At 43.3% G+C, this 21,281-nt stretch overlaps 1 protein-coding gene across 1 annotated transcript in view; it reads left to right on the forward strand.

Moving 5' to 3' along the window:
• The first annotated feature begins 339 nt into the window (after nt 1-339).
• Nucleotides 340-21,281, forward strand: part of TTYH1 (tweety family member 1) — a 59,790-nt gene continuing 38,848 nt past the window's right edge. The window contains 2 exon segments of the mRNA XM_020792804.3: nt 340-615; nt 18,798-18,970. Coding sequence (XP_020648463.3) covers nt 490-615; nt 18,798-18,970 — 299 coding nt within the window. The 5' untranslated portion in view covers nt 340-489.

The raw sequence follows: 21,281 nt of genomic DNA on the forward strand, positions 1-21,281 counted from the left end.
CTATAACCTGCTTGTGGGTTTGGGTTTTGCAGGTGTAGATTCATATGTACAATGCAACAGGCTGGATTTTTTAAAAATGAGGATTTTTAGAAGTTGTTTTACAGAAGCAAACTGCCCCTTTCCTTTAAATATAATTTACAGTGTGACGCCTTTATTTCCTGTATAGATTTTAAAAATCCACTTGAGGGTGCTATGAGCTTCTCTCTCTCGATAGAACCAACTAGGCTAGGCAAGGGTTAGTGATATAAGAAGCAGTCGCTAGATGACGCTGTGCCATCCTCGAGTCCGTCCCCACCTAACCCCCCCCCCTTATTTTCCCACACTCACTCCCCCCTCCCCATATCCCGTGCGGATAAGCCCTGATGTTCTTCACTGCCTCTCTACATACATTCCCCGACAGCCCTCCCTCTGCCAGCATGGGTGGCCGGCGTCCAGCGCGGTGAGCGGTGCTGGGGTGCTGGGGCGCCCCCCCCTCCTGGGGTAGGAGTGATGGGGTCTCCCCAGGGATACCGAGCATCCTGGTGGACCTTCCTTCTGCACCAGGCACCGCACAGCAACTTCCAGTTTGAGCCAGTGGGGAGCGAGTTTGCCCCAGAGGATTGGGGGTACCAGCAGGTGAGTCCCACGCGAAGGAAGGCAGAGTTTTTCGTGGTGGATTGGGGGGGGAGGTAGGGAAGGCGGGAGAAGGAGATGGCAAGTACTGGAAGAAATTAAGGAGAGCCATGGGGAGGATAAAGTAAATGAGAGAGGCAGCCAAAGAGGACAGATGCTAGAGAAAGGGGGAGAACAGATGAGGGAGCAAGGACTGAGATACGGATGGATGGTTAAAGAGGTGGAGTGGTTACTGAAGAGGGAATGAGGAAGAGTGAAAGGGAAGGCAAGGGCTTAATGGGTGGATGCCGGATGGAATGCAAACAAGCAGGGCATAGGGATTTGCGCGGAAAGATGGGTTATGGAGTCCCTGGGAGAGAGGGGGGAAATTAAAGGTGGGTAGGAAGCCAACACAAGAAGGGGGGGTGTTGGAAATCAGAGGATGCAGGAGCAAAAGTGGAGTGGAAAATCAGGGTGGGGAGAAATAGAGGTGGTCCAAGGAAGCAGAAGCGCTGGATGGAGGGAAAGAGAAGGCTCTGTGAGGAGAGAGAGATGATAGACAGAATGAGAATGGAGGGGCGGGAGAGAGGGAGCAGTGAGTAATGTGAGACTAAATCCGGGAGAGTGTGTGAGAGCGAAAAGAGTGGGGAGGAAGGAGGCAAAAGGAGTGAAAGGTGGTTAGAAGGGGGGGAAAGGAGGAGAAAGGTGGGAAAACAGGAGAATGGAGCAGAGGGAGAGAAGGGACACAGGCAGAGAAAGACTAACCTGAGAGGGTGCTTTGGGAAAGATGGAGGACCAGATTGGAGGGATGAGGGGAGGGAGGGATGGGAAAAGAAAAGCAAAGCAGAGGGATGAAAAAAGAAAATAATCCAGGATAAGAGAAGACAGGTGCAAGGGCTCCGTTCTGAGGAGTTTAGAGTAGGGTCACTGGGTGGGAATGGTCATGCTCTGGAGTCAAGGAGGAGTCTGAAGGGGCCAGGTGGTGTCGGTGGAGGTTACATTCATGGAGGCAGCCTCAGCTATTAAGGGATTCGGATGCATCAGATTTCCGGACCCCTTGTCATATCTGATCAGGCTCAACATCCTCTCTCCGTTTACAATGACCAGAATGGATGACTCACTTAGGACTTGCTCCTTTGCAGACAAATAGGCATAGGAACTGTACACTGGGGCAAAGTAATGTATGAACCAGCTGCACACAGAAATAGCCTTCATCAGCAAGTGCTGCTGAGATGGTGGACAAGAAGGCCAGTCTGATCTGCCTTCATCTCGTTCACACATTACATCTTTCTCAAGACAAGCATGGGTATGGGTGTTAAAGAGGAGAAGTTGACCCTTCATTGTTCTAAAATTCTCTACATGGTTGTCTATATTGGTGAAGTCAACATTTTATTGTTCAGCCTCCTGCATCTTCATATCAACACAAATCTGAATTTAGGAATGTTTCTTAGGTCATTTAGCCTAGTGTTACTCACTATGATTGGCAGAAATGCTCCAGAGTCTTATCAACAGAAGGTTTTTCTCATCACCTATTATTGGAGATTACAGGGACTGATCTTGGTGCCTCTTGGTGCCACTGATCTAATGTCCTCCCACCCTCCTTTTGTGGGTTATAAAAATTAAATTATGAAGTGTGGCCTCCCTCAACATCTGATTTTTTTTTGTAAACTCTGACTCCACCTTCACTTGCTCCTGCTGATTCCATCTATCTGATTTCTTCCAGCTAGCAATGAAAATGTGAGAGTAAAGCAATAAAACCACTCCACATAAACTTAAAACCAACAGATTTATTGTATCATGAGTCTTTGCAATCACATAGCCCATTGAAAGGACCGATAAGATATCTGAGGCAAGAACAGGTGTACTCTAAACCAGTGGTTCTTAACCTTTGTTACTCGGATGCTTTTGAACTGCAACTCCCAGAAACCCCAGTCAGGACAGCTGGTGGTGAAGGCTTCTGGGAGTTGCAGTCCAAAACTCCTGAGTAACCCAAGGTTAAGAACCGGTGCTCTAAACACAAGGTGTAAAGGTTTATTTTATGAATTTTGCCAAATGGAGATTCAGGCATAAACTATAATCAGAATGTATATAATATGGTCACTGATGCTGCTATCTCATTTGTTATATTGTGTCATTGGAATTATATAATACAGCGGTTCCCAACCTTGAGTTACCCCAGGTGTTTTTGGACTGCAGCTCCCACTACCTGTGTTCGTCAGGTTTTCTGGGAGTTGCAGTCAAAGAACACCTGGATTAGCCAAGGTTGGGAACCACTGATCTGATATATATTCTGGACAATGCAAAGCAAATATAGAGAATTCCATGGTGGGCTCATGGATCACATCTGAGATTCTGTACATCACTCTACAATTTCAGGGATGTGTCTCACACAGTCATAAGATGCCTGTGGTGTAGATTCTCCAAAGCTACACTACTGAATGCCAACAAATTGTAGGGCAGGCAGCCAGGGGTGCCAACTCTTCTGGCTTGCAGAACTGTAATGATTAAATGAAGACCCATAAATGACAAGAGAGTGCTGCAATTCAGCTCCTCTGCTCAGTCTATTCAGATTGTTTTTGAACAGATGGGCTGAGTTACATTGATGGTCCAGCTAGCACAGTTTCATTGCTCCAGTGATGCATTTTGACAAATACTTTAAAATAACAAAGTGGGCAATTGATGGATGAAGGGCGCTTGTTCTTTCTCAGTTCTATCAAGTCAGGGATTGACTGATGGATCCTATGAGTTACATTTACATGCTGCCTCTCCTTTCCTCTCTCTGATGCTCTCTTCCTTCCCTTCATGACAACTCTGTAAGGTAGATTAGACTGAAAAGAAGCACTGGCTGAGATCCCCCCAGTAACTTTCATGGCTGAATGGGGACTTGACCTCCTAAACTTCAGTGCAACACTTTAACCACTATGCTAGGTGGTTCTGCAATCTTGAGAAGATTATGAATTTTATTCAGTGACTCAACAACCTCTGAAGTTTCTGTTCTACATGGCTCCATAAAATCCTATTTCTTCAGTGACCCATTCCATGTTGAAACTGAGTTGTGTCTGAAATATGATCACCAAATCCCAGATCAGTTAATTCCATTGCTGTTTTGGCAAAAGATTCAGAGGCATTGTTCAATGGGCGAAGGGGGGTGTGTGTCCTTAACAGAGAAGGCACAGGAATTTTGGCAGTATCTGCCGAATTATATTTTCTACTGAGATTTCCCATTGTTACAGTGTAACAGCCGCTTGTAGTTTCTGGTTCAGTCTTGAATCGTGAAGGCAAATCAGAAGTGGGACCATCATATAATCGTGATGACAGTTATGGAGGAGATTTTTCTACCTGTTTCTTAAATTAAATGCAAAACTTTGTGTCATCTAGTGGGCATATAAATTCAAGAAGGTCTTTGAATGGAAGAAACCTCATATCCATGGAAGGCACAAGTGTGTGTGTATGTGTGTGTGTGTGTGTGTGTGTGTGTGTGTGTGTGTGTGTGTGTGTGTGTGTGTGTGTGTGTGTGTGTGTGTGTGTGTGTGTGTGTGTGTGTGTGTGTGAGAGAGAGAGAGAGAGAGAGAGAGAGAGAGAGAGAGAGAGAATCTGAGAAGCTCAATGAGCATAGCTACGCTGTCAATTAACAGCAAGGAATTAGATAATTAGTTCCAAAGTTGGCCTAAACATATGGCTGTCTGATGCAAAGGACAAAATGACACCCATTTCCAAGCACTAGCACACAAGCCAACTGGGCTGGCACCTGAACATTTACTTCATTATACCTGAGGATAGTAGGCTAGTTTTGGGACTCTGTCCCACCAAGAGAGGAAAACATTGGGGAACTCAGGAAGTTTTAATTGCCAGGGACTACTGGTGGTGCACCCCAGGATCTGCCAGCTGAGGGACTGTGTTCACTCTGTCTAATGATAGGACCAGCCTTGCATGGTTCAGTCCAATGTGTTGAATGTGAAGCCTGTCCTAGCCTCAAACCTATTCAGTATCCCAACTTGTGTGGGGAAAACACCTGGGTAGCAGAAGCTGTCCTCTTCAAACTTGTCGCTGTCCATCAGCATGGAAACAGAGGGGAGGCAGGTGAGCACTCTTCTCTCCCCCTGATAAGTATACATGATTTGCTAATGACAAAACCGGGCTTTAGAAGAGAGTATCTCACTCTGCCCCTATCTGCTATCACTTTCTTCATACAATAAGAGAAGGCCTTGAAGAGGAGAACTTTTTGCTAATGTGGAGATTCTCCACACAAGGAGGAACCCTTGAAAATCTTGATTGTTGTTTGTTATGTGAAGCCTACGCACAAAGAATCCCTCCTCTTCAGACTCCTTCCTTATGTCATGAGGGAAGATATCCTAATATATGAATAGCTATTGAAGAATAAAGTAGCAAGAATCTTTAGCAAGCTAGAGATGATTGTACAGTTCCAAGCTTCAGGGAGGGATAGAAGGTTTTGCTCACCCTTACAAAAACAGTATCTGTGGAAGTAAAAATGGTTGTGGTGGTTTTCCATCTGTGGAAAATGTGCCATCCACTTCACATTTGGCTTGAAGTGGTTTCATCTCCCACTTCAGATCTTTTCAGCCTCATTCTGCTACCTGTGTGTAAACCAGGCCTGTTTTCCTTGAAAGCAGGTGAGCATAGGACTGCTACCTAAAATGGCAGTATTTGGGGCTGTACCACATATGGATCAGGAAGATTCATATTTGAGGTTTCTGTCCCTATGTTAAAATAAAAAGCTCCATTTAAAATAAATTAGGACATCAAGGAAAACCCCTCGCCTCTATTCCTTCAAATTTGAACTCTATTCCAATGAAAGGAATTCCCCCCCTCCACATAAACACACAGGAAATTGAATTTCCTCACAGAATTCGAGTCCCATCACCCCATCTCTCCTTTCTTTCCACTCCCTTATTTTCTGAAAAGGCATTCCACATGCTGAAAAAGCTCTTCTAAACCCTTAGCCTTTGAAGCCAACATGAAGTATGCTGGTTGAGTAAGCACATGCAAATCTATCTCACTTAATTCAATCAAAAGTAATTTGGGTTTTCTGGTCACATAAAATGTAAGATGGCAACAGCTATATCCTCCCCTCCCTGTAACCTTCTTTTAGAAATACAAGACAGACAGTTCTTCATACAGATTCTTTTTATTCCATGCCACAAGTCCTCTTTTTTTTACAGATTTTTAAAAAACACTTTTTTCTCTAAACGTCATTTTAAAAATGCGAACGCGAGAACTCAGCACAGAGTAAATAATTTATCCTTCAAACAGCTCTTTATTCTAATCCTTCTTTGCAGCTTTAAACTTCTCCTTTCTGTTTGACTGTTCATCTGAGAGTTGTTCTTGCTGCCTTAATTTCTAACTCCTGTTGGCACCCCCAGGGTGTGGGGGTCTGCTTCACATCTGTCTCCCAAAAAAGGCACTGGGAAGGCCCACGTCACCACTCACTATCCTTAGGCAAGTGCTGTTGGCACCAGCTGGGCCCACTGCTGATGGCTGCCTTGTCTCACCCCTCACCCACCCACACCTCAGCAGCACCTAAGTGGGCACTGGGGTGACTTGGAAATGCCTTGCTGTGTTATAGAATGTAGCCCATGTATTTCTTCACAGCCACTGAAGTATTGCCCCAGAGCATTGTGGGAAATTTAAAGGGTATCCCACAATGCCCCAAAGAAAATCTGTATCAGAGATATTGCAAGGCTTTCTGGGAGATTTAAGTGGTGGCTCTCCAGAACTAACAGATCTGATGCTGCCACTGCCACTGCTGCTTGACCAATGCACCAGGCCTGGGGGGGGGCATAGATATAGGAGGCAGCCATAAATACTGTATGCCTCAGATACCCTCAAACTTTGACTCAGACCCAGGAATGATGGTAGTTGTCCTGTAATACAGTGGTCCTCAACCTTGGGCCTCCAGATGGACTATAACTCCCAGAAGCCTTCACCACCACCTCTGCTGGCCAGGATTTCTGGGAGTTGAAGTCCAAGAATATCTGGAGGCCCAAGGTTGGGGACCACTGCTGTAATACACTAGAAGGTTGGGGAAGGGTGCTCTAAACCAAGGCTCTCGTTCTCCCTAGGAAACCATGCTTTCATCTCTCATCTGTCCGTTGATCATTTCTTTTATTCTTCTGTTTATAGCCAAAACACACAAACATACACACACACACACACCAAACACAAAAACCTGGACATATTTGTGGGATCTAAATGTGAGAGGATGCACTTTAGATTGCATAATCATGCACTAATGGACCTTTTTTAAAAAAAAGTGTGAGCTGTCTCACCAATCCCCACTAGACTTGTATTTTGATTTCTTCTTTCTTTGCCTATTCTTCTCCGTATCAGTTCATTAGTTCATGGGTTATTTTTGCAGGTTCGCGTGGCTTATTCTTGGCTTGGAGGATTGCTTGAAGGCAAAAGTAAATTCCGTACTGTTTTATTTTTGTTGTGTTTCTATGTGTGCATTTTGGCTATCAGCAGAAGAATTTTTTAAGAAAATGCTCAATAGATAGGTAAAAGATGAAAGCATGGTTCATAGGGAGGACGAGAGCCCTACTATTAATCTTGGTTTAGAGCACCCTTCCCCAACATCCAAGTGTGTTACAAGACAACTATCATTCCTCTTTGGAATGATAGGTTTGAGGGTATCTGTGACATATACATACCCGCAAAATACATAGCACACAAGTGAGCAGTGTTGGCAGTGTTCGAAGAACCCTAGGTTTTGCATAAGCATGCACACAGACACTGTGAGGACTGAGCATGCTCAATGGCCATGGAATGCTAACTTTACAGAGGTGAATTGGGAGAAAGGGAATGGAACACTCCACACTGCTACATTTTGTTGCAGGTACAACTTTTGTTATGCTAATTACAGGGCACGTTGTCAACTAAACCAGTGGTTCTTAACCTTGGGTTACTCAGGTGTTTTTGAACTGCAACTCCCAGAAACCCCAGCCAGCACAGCTAGGGGTGAAGACTTCTGGGAGTTGCAGTTCAAAAACACCTGAGTAACCCAAGGCTAAGAACAACTGAACTAAACTATAGGAAACTTCAGCCCAAAAGTTCAGAGAGGCAACGTCATGCTTGAGCCATTAGTTACCTGTGGCTGATTATGACAGTTTGTTGAAAAGATGGTTTGTTGAATGGGTTGACAGAAAACAGATTGCGGTCCCCTGGTGGACTCTCATTGCTGGGATTTTTACACACAATGTTTTATAGTGTAGTAGACCTTTGTTTGACCAATCTGTGTAATCTTGTTCTTCAGGAAAAGTTCATATATGGGATCACTTTAGCACAATTAATTGACTGGCAAGCAATATGGAGTATGTATTCTTGCTTTGTAAGTCAAAACCCACTGTAAGGAGTCTAGAAAACAAAGTTGACCACGCAACGCTGAAAGTAAGCTATCTTGTAATTTGAGAAGTACAACACTGCCTCCATATTTGAGGCTTAAAAATCAGTGGGATTTACTTGTAGTAACAGTGTGTTGGGCTGTGTAAATATACATCTACATAAATAAATGTATTATCATCACCACCACTATCATCTTTCTCACAGTCAGAAAATCGTGGCCCTCTAAAATAATTCCCATTATTCCTGACCATTGACTTTGCATGCTGGGCCTGATGGGAGGCAGTCCAACAATATCTAGAGCATCCCAAATTCCCGTCTCTGATAATATAGTAACAGCGATCACAGTTCTCTAGCTATCCATTGTTACACAACCATGTGACATCATTTATAGACACAAAGTAATATCTGGATTCTTGGAAGAGTCATGAAGTCTGCAGAAGTAGAACAGACATTTGGAAAAAAGGACTAAGGGAAGGGAAGCTCAAAGGGAGGGGGAAACCAATAAAAACTGTATTCTGGTGACTGATTATGTGTCTGTGTGTATGATTGTGTGAATAGTGTGAACAGAAGCTAGAATCCAGAAAATAAGCACTCCACTGTGCAACGATTTCTTACTGGTCCCACTCGGGCAAGCATGTATTTGATTTCCTCTTGCATGGAGCCTATATATTTTTGCTGTTGGTAGATGTACTTGGTAGAGTTCAATTCTCAAATGACCATGTGATGAGTGTTGTATAGACTCTGGACAAGTATGCAAAAGGTTCAGGTATACGTTTCTCATGAGAAGCCTTTCTGCTCATAATATGGAAAAATTGGGACTCATGAGTTCTTTGCTAGCAGCAGGGGTACTCACTATGTGACTTTTTGTCTCTAAATAACAAATCAGGACTAATAAAAAGTAAGGGTGCAACTCTAGATAAGCAATCTCCACTCCATGAATCAACTGTAACTATTTAGAATGCACATACACTTTGGTGTGCTCCATGTCATATTAATGTGCTAGTGCATTTTGGAGTGGGGTTCACCATGTGCGGATTGACCCCTATTGACGACAATGGAATGAGGCTGGTTCACACAGATATACAGCTGAGAGATTTGGCTTTGGGATTAGGAGAGTCAAATATTGAAAGTGCTTTTTTAAAACAATCAGATCAAATTAGCTGGATTAATGAGTATCAGGGGATCCGTGTTTTCAGCCAAAGCTGGAGAAGGGAGAGTGAAAAGAGACACAATTTCCTTCATTCTTCTGCCATTCTGTTTTAGCATTTCCCACCCATCTTGTTTTTGTCTTTTGCTCTTTATTAATGGTTTTGCAGATTCATATATAAACCTCCCATTACTTGATCTCCCTCTCCATCTCTCTTATTTTCTCTTGCTTTTATCATTTCTCCTTTCTGCATTCACAACTATGGACCACAGTTACACTATCTGGCACCAAACAGGCCTCATCACAGGATTCAAAACGAGTAGCTATATGGGCAGACCAAGATATTTTGCTGTCCTGATTAAAAAAAAAAAAAAACCAAGATGGCACTCAGGCTCATCCCATGTATAAAATAAAACTGGACTGGGAATTTAATTTTGCCTCAGTGGTGATCGTAGGATAGCATCCACCATAGCTGAAAGAGTAGTCAGGATGTTGGCACAGAGTAGGCCACTATGACACACTGTTCTTTTCTACACCTTGAGGCTACCTTGTGACACCTGCTATCTGAGGTGGCTGCTTTGGCCTTCCTAATAATGCAACTTGCATGAAATTCTCAGGTATGGGAGAGTACAACTGCAATTCCACCTGCCACAACAATGCGGCTTGAGTCCCAACAGCCTCCTACTGGGGGGTCAGCAGCCAAGGAGTCCCCAGGTAATCATTCCTTGGGTTCCAGCTTGGTCTTGTCACTCACAGCTGCATTTATTAAAGGCACATAGTCACCCACAACTGCCCCTCCCCCCACGTCACCAGATGATTGCGTTTCCAGCGCTAACCCCCTGTGTGCAGTCCATCCAACTGGTGCCCCAGTTGACTTCACTGGGGTCCTCAAAAGTCCAGATCTGGAAAAGCAGGTGGGAAGTATGAGTCCTGATCTGGGATGCAGTCCTTTTAAGGTAAAGCCAGGTGATGGGGACCTGGCTCTGCAGTGTTGCTCCTCCACCACACCTGTTGCCCAGCAATGGCCCCAAATGACTAATACTGGTGTGATCATACAAGTCAAAAGCAAGGGGAAAAATTGCAAACAGATATGCTACCAAAAACAAAACAAAAAACTCACAAGCTCTGCCGGCCACATGAAATATACCATGTACTCATACCAAAAGACTGGATCTGCTCATGATTAGTGTTAATGTTGTGTATAATCAATGGAATAAACATAGAGAGGGACAGCAAGGAATATGGCACAAACAGCAGGACAAACACTGATCTAATCACTCCCTCACTCTCTGCTAACATTTGCTGTGATGCAAAACAAGGACATCCACAAGAGGGGTTTTGTGGGGGGATGACAAAGCTGAATAGTGGCATGATAGCATAATTTGTATGCCTAGCTCACCACATTACAACACCATGTGTCCACTTTTGTGCATTAAATCATAAATAAATGTAGGATTCTGGTAAGGCAAGAACACCTGGCTCTCCCCTTCCCCACAATGACACCCACATTGCAGTACAAATCTAAGGAAAAGGAGAGGGTTGTAGCTCACTTACAAACTGAGTTCAATCTTTGTACATTCTAGGTAGGATTATAAGAGACTCTTGGATGAGACCTTGAAGTCAAGTGTAGATAGCACTGAACAAAAAGGCTCAAAAGTAAATCCCTGATTTAATATAAACCTGTTTCCTAATTTTTCCATAAGCATGGTGTGGAGTTGAGGAAGGATGAATTGGAGAACAAACTACTGTAAATGAGATGAAGGATGTTTTAGGGTTGTGATAAGGTACTTCAAGGTGAGCCTTCCAAAATCATGTGCCCTCAAATGTGCTGGACTACAGCTCCCATTAGGTCCCACTGCCTTGAGGAAAACTGCTGTAGGCCCATGTAAACAGAATGGTTGTGTGTATTACATCATCATAGCTTTTGGTGCTTGTAGAATTCATTTCTTTGTTTTTTGGTCCTCATGATTATGGAGACTAATCCAAATAATCTGGGTGGTCATGTCAACAACAATCTTGGTAATCAGAGGTCTTTTTAGTTGTTAGAGTTTCCAAGTGAATTATTTCAGATCTTCACCAAGGGAAAGTTCAGCTCTTGCAATGTATGACCATGAATATGAAGATGCAGGTAACAGAAAGGGGATGAGATTACTCTAGTGGGCCCTACTCAGACATTCACCCAAAGATCTAAATGACATTTATGTCCTTACAAGTCGTAGGCTCTTTCTCTGCAACTGGAAACCCTTCCGAAAAAAGCAGGGTTCTCAAATAAAGAGTTGTGGCTAAATGTGCATAAGGTATGTTAGATCTCCCCAGGGCCAGGATGATGGTCCCACCCCTATTCCACATATAGAAGCTGACTAGACTAGTAATTGAATACTGGCATTGTAATAGCATCCTTCAGAGCACCTGAAGGCAGCAGACCAGTTGAACATCTTCCAACAGAAAACAATAACCAGGAAGCTGATAGGGGCAAGCCAAGGGATTGCCATCACTGCCCCCTCCCCCAAAGTATCTTCTGCCAGAGGCAGCTGCTTCGTTGTAATTAATGGGATGGCTGGTTTCAGTCCATACCTTCATATCCATAGATATGTACAGTATTTCAGCAGGGCTCAGGCCAATCTTGGAAAAGGAAAAGTGAAAGTCTACACATTCCTTGTTGGAATTTAAGATGTAGTGGCCTTGAAGTGGAATAATAGGTGTTTGAATCTGCTTGTGGGTTGTGACACTCAGAACAAGCTTTACTGTTTAAAACCGTTGGTCACCACAATAGCAACACAAAACTGCACTGACACCATATATCTAGACATAAATACAAGATGACATACCTTCCATTCTTTCTTAAGACTTTTGATGCTTAGCACATATTTTCTTTGCTGCCAAAGCAAATTTTGTTACTTGATAGGTAGTACAGTAGTCACATTCCTACCCACAAGCAGCGTACACAGTTGAGCCAAAGAGGGTTTATCACACAAGAATCTGAAAATGCAAGCAAAAAGTTGGCTTCTGGGGTGCTCATATAAAAGGCATCTTAATATACAATGGAAAGCATCTTCAACCTCTCTTGATCCACAGATACAGAGTCTTTGATGAAATGGGCCATTATCATATCTCCCTTCCAAAATGGCTGATGGCATACATTGCAAACAGCTTCAAATACTTTTCTTAAAGGTGATGAAGTTAGATTAACAAAATAATTCCCCAAACCAAACAATGTTTTGTACAGGGAGAACCAACAAAAATAGGACATTAGTGAGATGGCACACAAATCCATCCACTTAGAGTGAAGACAGATTTTTTAAACCTGATGTTTGACTCTGTTAGAGGCAAAAGTGGGCAAGGACTCTGTGTCAATCCCATAGTTCTGTAAAATGGGTCTAACTGAATTTACCCAAGGTTGTGACACTCAGTGGTCTTGAGTTCAGGCTAAACTAACTCACTGGGTTGTTGTAAGGATAAACAGAGCACTCATCCATGTATGTCATTGTGAATTTCTTTTGACAAATAGTGAAATACTGAGGGAGCCACTGTTATTAGATTAACCAAATATGTACAGGAGAATGAGGTCTTGAGGCCACTTCTCTCTTGGAGAGTCAAGCTCTAGTTCATCATACTCAGTCCTTCAAAAATCATTTAGAGGCCCATTATGTGAAACTAATTACTTCTAATACAGATGTCCTAAAGCACTTGAGGCAACACAGACATTGGGGAGCAAAGGGAATTACAGTAAAGGCTGTGTGGTAAATTGGCAAAGACCGAGGAAAGGTTGAAACAAAACGGCCATGGGAACCTGCTGAAGTCTGGAGCATCCAGTCCAGTCTGGCTGCCCGATGGGAAGTTGTGGGTAACTCCAGGACCGAACTGTGCATCCCACCCTGCGGGTGAGGGGGCGGGAGTTTGTGGCAGCAGATTCCTTCACAGCGCCAGCAATGAGGCGAGTGCACTCACTGCAGATATGTAGGTCAGGCTGAGCCTCACAGCTGCAGCTTGATCCAATTTGCTCTCTGTGTTTGGGGAGGGAAGGAAAGACACGGAAAGAACTGAAACACAGAGATTCTCTTTATCTCTCCATCTATCTCTTTCGATCCTTCTTATCTCTTTCTGCCAGCTCCTCCAAGCTTCTCGGTGGATGCAGCTCAAGCCTGCCTGGATGCTGCTTCATACTTTTGTCTAAAAGCCCTCCTTTCTAATCCCAGATGAGAGAGCACTGGGTATATAGAGGTATCCAGTGTTGAGAGGAAATCATTCCATACATTCTCATACTTGGCTCTTCCTTATTTCACTTTTCTATACCCCACCTGTTTAGCTTCTTCCTCTACAGCATCTTGCTTCTTGTGCAGTCTAGTAAAATAATAAACATAATGTAAAATGAAAGATTTTTTTAAAAAATGAGCCCTAGAAACACAAGAACCGTGCTGGATAAAATAAGGAGCCTAGCTAGTCCCATATCCTGTGGTTATCCAGAAGCGTATGGGAAACTCAAGATCAGAATATGGTGTCAGTAATTAAAAATAAAACAGCTGTCGATTGTTTGCAGGGCGGGGGCACAGGGAAATGCTGGAAAATGTTGTCAAATGCCTTCGAAAGTCTGGAGGCAAATGATCCACTCAACCTGGAATCTAAATAAAAATACTAAATGAATACACGGGCAAACCTCAGACAAACTGCTAGATAGCTGCTGTACAGCTCAGTGGTTTAGGTTTCTGGCTGGGAGTTCAATTCTCCACTGTGCTTTCTTAGCAGGGGCTGGACTCCTTTCCAGCTCTGCAGTTCTAAGATTATTATTCGAAATTGACTGCTTCACAACTTCAGAACTACCACAGAGAAGCCCCTTTCCACAAAAGCCATTAACCTGACCACCAAAAACGAGAGGACCAGAGAAGGGCTTCCAAAAGGAAAATAAAAATAAAGAAGAAGAAGAATTAAAATTAATTGAGCAGCAGATTTTTATAGAGACATTTATGGAGCATAGGACTGGCTAATAAGCTATTCATGCTAACTCCATCCATAATCAGAGGTTGTCTTTTGCTGAATACCAGTTGCTTGGGGTATGGGAATGAAAGGAGGTTCCATGTCCTGTTTGGGATATCTCAGAGACATCAGGCTGGCTACTGTGCGAAACAGGATGTTGATAAGACTTTGGTCTGATCCAAAATAGGAGTTCATTTGCTCCTTCTCCATAGCAGACACATATGAAGAGTGAGTTTGGCCATAAAATGAGGGATAGCATGGCTAGAATACAGATGGCACTACAAGCGCTTTTTGGAACCACAGCAGTTTAAATAAGCACATTAGCGGGCATGAGATGCACCTAATTTTGATTGAGACGACTTCCCAGGGCAAGGGTTTACGTTTTTCTCTTCTACTTATGAAAACCTTTATCCTCACTCTGCACCCTTGCCATGAAGAGATAATAACATGCACAAGGATGGAGACATTATTATTGGAATTATGGACCAGAGAGGGAAGCATCAAACTTCTCTTCAAACTTCTTTTCTGTTTGGTGGTACGTACTGTTAATATTTCTTTTGAAACATTCTATGGTTAGTACTTAGTGAATTAGGCATCTGGCTGCAGACCCAGAGGTCAAGAGTTCAGTTTCCCTCTTTGCATCCTGGGAGAAGTAAAGCAATGCATGCAGCTTAGATACTTCCCCATAGTGCTTAAAGCACTCTCTGGGTAGTTTACAATTTAATTATGCAAGCTACACATCCCCCCCCCCAAACCAGCTGAATTTACTGATCTTGGAAGGATGGAAGGCTGAGTGAACCTCGAACTGGCTACCTAGGAAATACTCAGTTTCTGCAGCCTTGGCCAAGTTGCACAGTCCCAGGGTGGCCCCGGAAGAAGGGAAAGGTATTTCTGAGTATTCTGAAGACCCTGGAAAGGGTAAACATAAGTCAGAACTGACTTGAGAGCACATAATTATTATTAGAAATTATCTTTTTTTAGTACCACCATATCTATTTTGGCCCTTAGACCTTGGCTGAAAGGACATGAGGTAGGATAGCCCTATGGTCTACTTCACAGAGGGTGCACCTGTATGAAAATATCTTCAACAGCCTGAACTGGTTAAGTCTTGGTTAAACTTTAAAGAATCTTAAGGAACAAAAGAAGGAGACTAGAAGCTGCTGTCAACAGTCCACAACAACCTAAACTGGCATATAGATTACTTGGCTTCTCCAATATAGTGAGAGGCATTGTGTTCTGATTTAAAAAGGGAAAAGCCGAAATGAAGCCAGATATTATTAGATTGCAACTCAACTCACTCCTAGCTGGCCTGGACAGTGAGGAGAAATGCTGAGAACTGTAGTCCCAAAATATCTGAAGGTCCACAATTCACCCATCCCAACTGAAATCATAGTTATTACTTATAAAGTACTGTACTGTACTGCAGTGAGTCCTGGACCCTTTGTGCACGGCAGGAGAGGAAGCTGAACACGTTCCATATGTGTTGTCTCCAACGCATTTTTGGCATCACCTGGCAGGACAATAGAGTAGTCCTAGAACGAGCTGGAATTTTTAGCATGTATACATTACTGAAACAGCTTCATCTATGTTGGCTTGGGCATGTCGTGAGAATGGTTGATGGTTGGATTCCAAAAGATCTCCTGTATGGAGAATTAGTGCAGGGACATCGCCCCAGAGGGAGACCACAGCTGCGATACAAAGATATCTGCAAGCGGGATCTGAAGGCTTTGGAATGGACCTCAACAGATGGGAAACTTTGATGTCTGAGCATTCAGCCTGGAGGCAGGTGGTGCATCAAGCCCTCTCCCAATTTGAAGAGACACTTGTACAGCAGGCCGAGGCCAAGAGGCAGTCCCGAAACCAGCAAAATCAGGGAGCTGGATGGGGTACAGAATGTAGTTGCCTTCAGTGTGGAAGGGATTGTCATTCTCGAATTGGCCTTCTCAGCCACACTAGATGCTGTTCCAAGACCTCCATACAGAGCACGTTACCATAGTCTCTCAAGACTGAAGGATGCCTACTATTACTTCTAAAGTTACACCTGCATATAGAAATTAGAATGCACACATTTTATGCTGAGCTGTGTCCTAATTTGTCTTCTTTTTTTTTGCTACTTTGGTGTAACCTGAAACTGAGGAGAACGTTTCCAGGAATACATGGTGGACTGATGAATCTGGGCGAGGGGAGGCTAGGGGAACGGTACCATTTAGTAGAAGGATTGCTTGTGCTGAATAGAGCAATATGGTTGGCTGGTTATGTCTGCCTGTAAGCTTCGGCTTTGGGCAGAAATGGACGACCGTGTGTGGCTGGAAGAGAGACTTGAATGTACTCTCATTCTCGTGACTGATGACGCCGTCAGACCTTGGAAGGCCAGCCACTGTAACAAACTGACCCCTCCCCTCTCCCCTCCCCTCTAACCATTTCCCCAGGCCCTGCCAGCTGCCACGGGCACAGATTGTGGTGTCTAAGCCTGAAGCAAATTGTCAGATTGCCTGTAATCTGTTTGTAGGTTCGCGGGACGGGGAGGGAGGAGACAGGAGCATGATAAACACTTCCAGCCGATCCACGTCGCTTGTTGTGATGCCTCTGGCAGTACGATTGCTCCAGATGGGTTGTCACCTGTTGTAATCCCTGAGATTTTTAGTATCATCCAGGAAAACTGTGTAGGAATTTGTAGAGGTACAGTATTGGGAGGGTGTAGGAAATGCTGTGGGGAAAAAATCAACATTCACTTGATCAACTGGGGCCCTGATACACCTCCTTAGAAGCCCAAGGAAGGGAGGTGATTGACTCATTGGCAGCCCATAAACAAAGTGAAAGGCAGCTCTCTCAAAATTTTGGGGAGGGCATCTTTCCTGCTGAATCCACATATTATTACTGGGCTTCATACGTATGGGAAATATCAAAATAAACAAGGGGTCTTGTGGGACCTTGTATACTACCAAGGTAGAGAGGGTTGGATGCTTTTGTTTTTATATTCCTTTTTGGTGTAAGATTTTGTTACCTGTAGCCCATTTTATCCGAGCCAAGGATGAAATAGGCTACAATCTATGAACGTTTATGCCCAGTACAGACTTGTTCATCTTTAAACCCTCTTTATTTTTGCTGCTTCAGACTAACATAGCTGCTTGCCCTCCCTCATCCCAAAAGTTTTTGCAAGTTACCCTTATGCTCTAAAGATTCCCCTTGGATTATTTAAAATTTAATATTTTCTTTTTAAAGATAAAGACAGAATATCATTCTTCAGTGTTTGGGTGATGGCATTCTACTGCAAGCTCCACACCTCTTAAAGACAGGCCTGCTTATATTCTGTTCCAATAATAGAGAAACTTCCAAAAACCTTTAATGCTGCTACATCTCCAGATTCTGAGCTCTAATTAATGTATGAATAAGTAAAAGGCATTCAGCGTGCTTGTCTCACATAAAGGCCTGTTCCTATGCATGTTTAATCAGAAGTAAGCTGCATTGTGTTTAATGGGACTTATTCTCTGGTAAATGCATGTGAGATGCAGCCCTGTCTGTCATTCTTTGTTTTATCATCATCACTGTCATCGTCATCATTGTCTGCCACTGAGTATGTAAGAATCTGGAAGAATTACTGGCTATGATGACTGGTGGATTCTGAGCACTGTGATTCAAAAAAGGAGCAATATATAAGAGGACAAGTCCCTGCTCAAGGGATGCTTAGAAGTAAAACTTTGCTGTGGGATTGGGGAGAAGGAGAGAGAAATAAAGGCATGATTATTAGAGAGAGATTGGGACTAGTAACAATGTTAATGGAACTGGCAGTAGTAGCAATAGCAGCAGTATTAATAGTGTTTAATTTATATCCTACTTCATCAAATTGCCGCAAGTGGCTTTTGAATTCTTTGGGGGTGAGGGAAACAACTTTCGCATAAGAACACAATACACTAGGATTCAAATCCCTTTCCCAAATCATCACACATCTCTAGCAGGCTGCAGGCTCATAAAAATTCACCAAATGTCTTCCTGAAGTGGAAGGTCTTTCATGTTTTTTGAAAGGCTAGAGACTCTCGTTCAGGCAGACCTCTCTTTATACATTTTTGATATCCATAGCTACCCTTTCATTTTGAAAAAAAAAAACAACCCAGCAACTAACAAAAAAAAGTAAGTGTAAAAATACAACCAGCTTTAGGCAAACAATAAAATCTGTACAGCAATATTATAAGCACTGAATGGCATGTTTCCCTCTGTTTGTATAGACAGTTAGAAATACTGAATATACACATTATCCTCATAATATTTTTCTCTAAGAAAAGAGAGGAAAATCAGCCCAAGAGATTTGTGGAAGAATGGAAGTACATTTCACAGGATTTAATGCTACACATGCTTATTTCCAAGGAAAGCCACAAGGAAGGGATCGCTATTGTAACAACGTGGACAATGCCTGCATAACAATGGCAGTTCAGTATGACTACTACTACTATTTGGAAGGCATAACTCTCATTGCATTTTATACATCCTGCACACCAGAGAGTTCAACGTCCATTGTTTAAGGGGAAACCCTCCCCACCACTAGACCCTTCTTCATACATCTAAACTCAAGTTCATGTTCATAAGGACTAGAAACTTGAGAAAGGGAGTGTTGCCATTCGCATTTAATGAGGACTGTATATATATATAGTTTTCTCAATAATAACTATCAAAGATATAAAGATGAGCTGTTCCCATTCTTAAACTTCTTTTTAAAATTCTGCTTATCCTCCAGGCGTTGCTGTTTCTGGCTAGCATCTCAGGCCTCTGCTTTGCCATCAGTCTAGTTCTCATCTGTGTCTACCTGATACGCTTCTGCTGTTGTAGCCATGAAGATGATGAGGAAACCAAGACACAACGAGTTTGCTGCATCACTTGGAGCTGCGTGGCAGCAGTTATCGTCTGCTGGTAAATGAAGATTCCTCTTCTACCCCCACCACCTTTCCCAAACACTCTGAGACAGGAATGGCACTCCCTCCTGGGGGAGGGTAAGAGAAGTGTATAATACCAGGCCAAGACTACAACATTTTGGACTAAAACCGCCCAGAATGCTCTAGTTGTGACTATATTGCCTGGGGCATTCTCAGAGTTAAATTTAAAAAAAATGTTTTCCAAGCTCTGAAGCAATGGGATTTGAGCTAAGGTCTCTGGAAGCAAAACCCAGGTGTTTTATTCTTTAGGGCAGCTTACAGAGTGAGTAAGGCTTGGCCTTAAGATTCAGGTTTAAACTCTCAGGGTCTAAGAGTTTGGATTTGAAATCTCATAGGATGGAGTGCTTCCAACCTGGCAGTCCTAGATTTTGGGGTTCACTATCATGACCTGAGTGGGATGTGGTGGCGCTGCAGGCTAAACCGCAGAAGCCTGTGCTGCAGGGTCAAGAAGACCAAGCAGTCGTAAGATCGAATCCATGTGACGGAGTGAGCGCCCGTCGCTTGTCCCAGCTCCCGCCAACCTAGCGGTTCAAAAGCATGCAAATGCAAGTAGATAGATAGGGACCACCTTGGTGGGAAGGTAACAGCGTTCTGTGTCTACGTCCCACTGGCCATGTGACCACGGAAGATTGTCTTCGGACAAAACGCTGGCTCTATGGCTTGGAAACGGGGATGAGCACCGCCCCCTAGAGTCGGACACGACTGGACAAAAATTGTCAAGGGGAACCTTTGCCTTTACTTTTATCATGACCTGAAGACTGCTGTTTATATATGCTCATTAGCGATGGTGTCTTTCTTTCTTTGGCATGCTCACATGTTAGCCTTTAAAGGCATCATTGCCTAGTATCTTCTTGGCACTCTCCCACAGCAACAGGAATAAGGTCACTGGAAACAGATTGCTGCTAATTAAAGGATTTTCTTTTTTAATTTAGGGGTCCACCTAGCTTTTATGTAGAGATACAAAGTCACATTCACCCTGAAATTTAAAAAAATAAACCAAATTCTTTAATTAGCAGTAATCTGCTGCTGGTGACATCTCTCCAGTTGCATTGGCAGAGCTCTGCAAGAGGATACCGGCCATTGAAACTCTACATTGACTCTCTCTTTCACACACACACCATTTTGCAATGGTTGTTGATGGATCAGACCCGGTGACATCACAAGGACCCGCCCAATCTCTGGGAACCGTAAGACAGAGGGAACTGCCAATTTGGTTTTTGCAGCTTTACAATAGTCTGAAGATGGGCATTAGTGATAAATACAACTCTTTGGTCAGCAGAGTCAAATGATCTGAATGGAACAATTGAAGTCCCAGGTGGTGATGTTTATAACTGCTCTTCTGAATTGCTTTCTTGCTCAGTCTTGATGGAAATTCAGCTTATTGTCCTGTTTGTAAATGGGGTTGGCAGTTCAGCAGCATTCCATTCCTTGATATTCAGGGCCAAATCTTGAAAACAGAGGACCAAGATCTTGCGAAGGCACAGGGCTCAGTTCCTGTGCTGTGAAAGAGATGACGAAGCAAGGGTTAAGAGTGTCAAAAGTGCTTCTGTCCAACTGGCTGTAGAAATGGGCTCAAGGGCCATGCAAGTAAATGGGACCAGAATCCAGACATAACAGGGCTAGCCAGGCAATATGGCAGCCAAAAGCTTGCGTGAAAGATTGGCAGCCAGGCAGGAGCAAAATAGACTAACAGCTGTCAACATTTTAACAAAGGTTCATGTCCTGCACAGGCTTACCTACCTAGAGATATTTTTCTAGGCTTGTAGAAGTTTCACCAGCTTCTCACTGCTTTTTTCCCTTGCTGGTGCTGCCAGGCCTTGTACAACATAAAGGCCAATCAAGTACAGTATTAGCACTCCACTCCCTTTCTTTCCCCCAAATGGTACACTGGGCCCAAATGCATGCTCTCACTTCTACCCAGTTCTTTCCCTTTGCTCCCCACATCTTAATGTGCTAATGATGCAAAAGTGTAACACAGGTAAGAATTGGTGGAGATGAGTGCCCAGAATTTAAAAGCCATGCATACACAAGAATTACATTTTCTCCCTTCTCCTGGATTTTTTTGTCATTGTATCTGGAAATCTGGAGAAGTCTCCAGACAAACAATAAGCAATTTCTTGAGATTTTAGCTGGTGCCTTGAGATTTGCCAACCATACATGCCTCCTGAACTCACATCTTTCCTCCTGATCAGCCATAATAGAGATGCCCTATCTCCCATTTATCAACTTCTTTCTAAAGCCAGTTAGCCACCAGTAATCAAGGATGCCCTTGTGTAGCCAAAAAAGAA

The sequence above is a fragment of the Pogona vitticeps genome, chromosome 6 (genome assembly GCF_051106095.1).
Source record: "Pogona vitticeps strain Pit_001003342236 chromosome 6, PviZW2.1, whole genome shotgun sequence".
In the NCBI taxonomy this organism is placed as follows: Eukaryota; Metazoa; Chordata; class Lepidosauria; order Squamata; family Agamidae; genus Pogona; species Pogona vitticeps.